The sequence below is a fragment of the Perissodus microlepis genome, chromosome 22 (assembly GCF_051167445.1).
Source record: "Perissodus microlepis isolate ML-2025 ecotype Zambia chromosome 22, ASM5116744v1, whole genome shotgun sequence".
In the NCBI taxonomy this organism is placed as follows: domain Eukaryota; kingdom Metazoa; phylum Chordata; class Actinopteri; order Cichliformes; family Cichlidae; genus Perissodus; species Perissodus microlepis.
In genome coordinates, this window is record NC_140481.1 from 13,963,439 (window position 1) to 13,969,086 (window position 5,648).

General features: G+C 43.4%; 1 protein-coding gene across 1 annotated transcript; it reads left to right on the forward strand.

Annotated features, from left to right (window-relative positions):
• The first annotated feature begins 2,656 nt into the window (after positions 1-2,656).
• Positions 2,657-4,619, forward strand: npy (neuropeptide Y). Its single transcript, XM_084919219.1, has 4 exons — positions 2,657-2,767; positions 3,053-3,240; positions 4,100-4,189; positions 4,279-4,619. Exons 2-4 carry the CDS (start codon positions 3,053-3,055, stop codon positions 4,298-4,300), a joined length of 300 nt encoding a protein of 99 aa, XP_084775345.1. The 5' UTR covers positions 2,657-2,767; the 3' UTR covers positions 4,301-4,619.
• Positions 4,620-5,648: the final 1,029 nt, after the last annotated feature.

The following is a 5,648-nucleotide window of genomic DNA, read 5'->3' on the forward strand; positions in this document are numbered from 1 at the left end:
TGTCTCCTATTTGCATACTTGTTAGCTGATTATTTTTGATCCCCTGTCTCACCTTAGATGTAAAATGATAAGGCTGGTGGTGTTATATATTGTTCTTACTGTTAAAAAAATAGTCTTTAAATAATGAATTAAAGACATAGCCCTTTTTTTTTTTTTAAATGGATATCTAGAAGAAAAATTCAAGCAGGACTAAGTGCATTTGTTGAGGACTATTTTCACCTGTGTATTAATAAATACTTTTGACAGTGATTTACAATAACACCCTTTTACACCCATCAAACCTCTCCAGTGTGAATTGCACTGCAGAGTTTTCTCAGAATTAATGTCTCTGATTCACTTAAACTGCATTGCATTTCCATCCAGCTTTCAATCAAGCAGCAGAGGGGGACTTCATGTAGTGGTGGGCTATTCGCCACTTGTTATATTTTCCCTGAGTTTATCTACCGAGCTTCTCTTTCTATATGTCTAAAGGCTCTTTGACTCTTGCTGGCAAGGATGCGTGCTGTTTCAAAAGCTCAAAGGTATCCCTAAAGACACCGATTTGTCTGCGCGTGTCTCCTAATCCACTGTCTGACAGGCATATTTAGTTTGGGATTCATCCACTGATTATATTCCCCCCTGATTGGACCTAAAGGTAACTATATGTACCTTTCTGAGGGCCAAACAAGACTAAGAAATGCTTTACAAAATGCCAGTCCTGTTCTGAATTAATCAAAAAGCTAAACTAATGGAAGCCCGTGTACCTCATTAAGAAATAAGAGAATAAAATAGAAAAATGTCACCTGAAGACCAAGACTTCTCTCTGTAAAAACTCTGTAAAAACCATACAAATAACTACACCCTGTCCAGGGTACAACAGCAGTACCTCACATGGTATGACCCCAGAGACCTCTAAAAGTACGATATAGTACAGGAGCAAATGCTGAATGTTCCACATCTTTGTATGGAAATGTACTGATTGGCTCTAATTCACTTTGGTGGAAACTGAAAGATCTCAACAACATTGCATCCAGTGAATTCATGATCACACAGTCATGTTTCCCAGTGGATGAGTGATCCCATGACTTTATCTGTAAGCATCGCCAGGAAGCCTGCGTTTTCTCTTCGGAGCTGTACACTTTCTAAACACCTGCTGGATGGATCAGCAAACTTTTTCACAGCCATGCACGGATCCTAGATGACTAATCTCTACCAAGGTGATGCCCTGGCTTTTTCCTTTAATGCCACCATTAGCGGTGAGATGTTTTAGCTCCTTTAACGTTTTATCTAGTGCCATTATCGGGTCAAAAACTTAAAAGCCCACCCCCCGCCTTTTTAATCAAGCAGACACTATTTGACCTCTCAACTTTGTCGGAGTGCTTTAGACATCTGCTCCACTCACACAAGTCAGACACCTACGTATACATGCAAGCTGTTTCCTTGAAAACGCTGTTATACCTGATGAAGTGCTCTCTTTGCGCGCACGCATCCCCTGAGGAGGACTGAAAGTTCTCATTCCTGCCTGCGATCATGACGATTTGGTCATGACTCTGTGCTCCACACTCTCTCACTTGTGCCCCATCCCTCATCTCCCCTCTTAGCATCCTGTGTTACACAAAAACCTCTTAACGCATCCTCTGCGCAACTTAAAAAAGCAGCACTGCTGAAGAATACTGATTTTGACAGATTATACGGCTGCGGGCTGGTATACAAAAGGATTATGAATGGGAGGTAAATGAAGCACTCTGTGATACAGATTCATTTGAAGTGCTATTTGGGTTTTCTTATTAAGTGGGTTCCTTGGAGATTGGGCTCTTCTTTGGCTGACGTGTCGTGACATTCACATTTAGGGCTTTTGTTCACATTGAGAGTCACAGTCTCATTTCATCTGAGGGAATAACGGCAAAATGAAATTAGTGGACTGATTCAGTCAAATGGCGCTCATGCACATGTGAGTCGGTTTGAGGTCTTTTTATTCCAGATCAGCCGAGGGCGCCGTCACAGGAGTTTCTTTCGTGAGGAGGCCTTCTATAGAGGAATCATTTGAAGTTCGCCCACAGTGTTGCATTACTGCCACTCTTTTGTGACTTCAAATGGGATTATTGATCTCATTATGTAGAAGAATCACTACTTGATTGTGAAATTGTTTACCTTCTTCCTCCACAGAGGAGCTGACGTGTGTATCAGCCTGTCTGTGTGACAGTGTGTGTTTAAATGCAGCTGTGTGTGTGTGTGTGTGTGTGCGTGTGTGTGTGTGCAATAAAAATATTGTTACATTAATAACAAGTCAAGCAAATTTCCAATAGGAAAATTGTCCATTAGATGCATAACTGTGCACTTGCTGTGGACCTTTTAGAATTTAATTATCCTGTAGCAATAATTATGTTATGCTCCTTCATAGACATGACTTGTCTTAATTGGTTTGGATTCTAAAATACCAGCGTATCACCAGGGTTGGCTAAAGTCTGGAAAAACCATCCCTAAAACTGCTTGTTCTCATTTGAAACCAGGTTTATTAATGCACTCTGTTTCTACTTTCCATTGTTATTTTGCATCTATTAAACTAATGGGAAGAGCTTCAAATACTCAATATAAAAAAACACTCGCGCTAATGACAGCATCAGCGGTGACGTTCACGCGAAGAAAGGCAAAGATAGCGCTGCTCTGACGCGCTTTTCTGCAGCGCGTCTGGCGCACACATATAAACCGCCGCGCGCACCAAGCGCTCAGAAGAGAAAAAGAGACGCCACAGGACAGCGCGCAGATCTCGCTCTAAACCTTGGGGAAAGTAAGTATGTAAATATTAGGTTGACATGATATTATTTCAGCTTTTTAAAGTCTCTCCGTAGCACTTCTAATGCGTATCTACTGGGTATGCCATGAAAGTCCTGGTTTCTGGAATACTAACCTTGTTTGCAGTAAAAAAAAAAATAAAAAAAATTGCGTGTTTTTTGCTTTGTTTGTTTTCAGAAAGAAATTTATCCAGAATAAATGACAAATCCAGGAAATTTACAGCACAGCATAACAGGTGTCCACTGATGTTAATTAACTGTTCTGTACTTCACTCTGCCAGATGCATCCTAACTTGGTAAGCTGGCTGGGGACTCTGGGGTTCCTGCTGTGGGCGCTGGTCTGCTTGGGCGCCTTGACGGAGGCATACCCGGTGAAACCAGAGAACCCCGGGGAGGACGCCCCCGCGGAGGAGCTGGCCAAGTACTACTCAGCCCTGAGACATTACATCAACCTCATTACAAGACAGAGGTGGGCGGACTAATTAAACCTCCCAATAGAATAGAATAGAACATAACAGAGTATTTATTGTTTACTCATTATTTCTTTCCTCTTCAAATGCTGCCCCCACTGTTCTTTTATTTTTTATATAATAATTTTTAATAAATCTATTTTAGTGGGACTATTTCATTTTATCTCAAAACGTTGTTATGCCCTGGGCTGAAATGCCATAAGTTACACGGGTAAAGGCAATAACACGTCTTTTTTTTCCTTCGATTTTCCTGGTATCTTCCAACTGGTCAAACTGATCAGTAAAGAACTGTCTTTTTCTGACAGTGCTTGTCATGTCATTTAAAGCCAGGAGGCTATAAGCTGGCAGTCCGGTGGAATTTTACTTGTTGGAGTTATCTGAACCTTGCAGGTCTTGTAGATTATTCGTTCTCTCTTGTGACAGAGCAGATATCGCCTGCTGCCCATTTACCACTGATTTTTTTTTTTTAAGAAAGGAAGGAAGGAAGAAAGAAAGAAAAAGAAAAGAAAGTCCAGACTGTCACCGTGCAGTGGCAAGTCACCCGCTGTTCTTGGCTTTCAGCTGTCAGTGGGCTGGATACCTCTGCAGGCGTTAAGCCACCCAGAGGGACAAATGCGCCGTCACGGCTTATCTTTTGAGGCAAATGTGACCACCTGCGATGGAACTCCTATCTGAGCCTGCTGGGTCTGATTCTGCACAGATTTCTCTCAGCTCATGACTGGACATATGACTCAAGGACACAGCGAGATATGACTTAGAGTTGTTCGCTCGTAATTGGACAAAGAAATTTATATTTATTGTTATTTATTTTTAAGCTCGCCCTTTTTAATTCCTTCTTTCCATCTCTCTCTGCTCCAGGTATGGGAAGAGATCCAGTCCTGAGATTCTGGACACACTGGTCTCAGAGCTGCTGCTGAAGGAAAGCACAGACACGCTTCCACAGTCAAGGTATGCGTTTAAAGGCGCAACTTTTCTGTCGTTGTATTTGTATCTCGATCTTTACACCTCTCTGTCTCTCTCTTTCTCCGTGTCTCCAGATATGACCCATCACTGTGGTGATGCTGCCATCCCTCTCGTCTCGCTCACTGCTGTCCCGCCAGCGCTGACATTCTGACCTCTACACGTCCGTCACTTACGTCCTACACCAAACGAACACCACGCCTCTGCCCTCCTTTCGCCTCCATGAGCCGCAACGTATATATCCAACCCCTCTTCCTTACGCATCAGCCACACCCAACACTGCTTGAAGTCTGTGCCATAAAACTGTAAATACTTTATTCTGAGTCGTCATCTGTGCAACATGATCGTAAAGCGGAGGAGGGGGGTCTGCTGATTGTATTGTATATTTGTGCTATTAAAGATTCACTGTTTGAACAAAGGCATTCCCTGGTATCTGTTTGACGGGTGACACGATGACAGTGTTGTATATTATTTGCAAAAAGTAATCAGAGGGCTTTAATGAGGGTTTTAAGGGAGGTCTTGTTTTCAAAGCTGATCATCAGAAACTGTTTGTCACCCATGAAGAGATCGGGTTCGGACTTGCTGTGCCACACCTTGCCTCCCAGTTACTGTAGCAGCTGGTGAAGCTCTATGAGACAGGGTAATTGGGCAGGGAAGCGAGTTAAACCGAGTTAAGCACTCACAGTCCAGTTGAATTCAAAATTGAATGGCTAATGGCGCTCTCTTGTGGCCGCAAATATAAGTACATCATCTCAAACTACATGGTGGAGGTGGTGTGTGTGTGTGTGTGTGTGTGTGTGTGTGTGTGTGTGTGTGTGGAGGGGGGGGGGGGGTAATTTCCAGGAGCATTATTGCAATTATCCGAGCGATTAGGTGCCACAGCCTGACACCCAATCAGATCTGAGAGTACAAATTAAGTCGTGAAGAGGCACTGCAGATACGCAATCCTCTGAAATACACCGAAAGAGGGGAGGGGGGAACTGTTCAAACAGGACCAGCGAGTGAGTTCAGTTCAGAGTGGTTGCTCAACATTTCAAAACTAGTTTTTCACCAGTTAGCAGCAGGCCTCAGAGTGAAGGCGTTAAATGTACCCCCTGCTTTCTCTCACTCGTATTTTCCGCGCAAAGACAAAATGAAGAATAAATGCGGTGCACACCTGTAGGGCGCAAGGCAGCTGTGCTTTCCTTTGAAAAATAGCGAAATGAAGGTCAGCAGGACGGCACCGGCCATCTCTAGTTATTTTCTACTACATAACGCACATTACGTTAGAAATGCAATGCCCGCACAGTCTGAGCTGGACTTGCCTCACGTAATATCCATACGTGAATGGATGAGCGCATCACAATGTGACGAAAAGAAAATACTATCTACATTGTTTCCACTTCAGCGAGGGCCGGGCCGCAGCTTTCATTGGTCTGTGTGTCCTGACGTCAGGGAGGAGGCCGGG

Excerpts from the sequence above, each read along its gene's own strand:
- npy (XM_084919219.1), top strand. The coding sequence starts at position 3,053 with ATGCATCCTAACTTGGTAAGCTGGCTGGGGACTCTGGGGTTCCTGCTG. Across the intron at positions 3,241-4,099 it reads AACCTCATTACAAGACAGAG|GTATGGGAAGAGATCCAGTC; the intron begins GTGGGCGGACTA and ends TCTCTGCTCCAG. Across the intron at positions 4,190-4,278 it reads GACACGCTTCCACAGTCAAG|ATATGACCCATCACTGTGGT; the intron begins GTATGCGTTTAA and ends CCGTGTCTCCAG.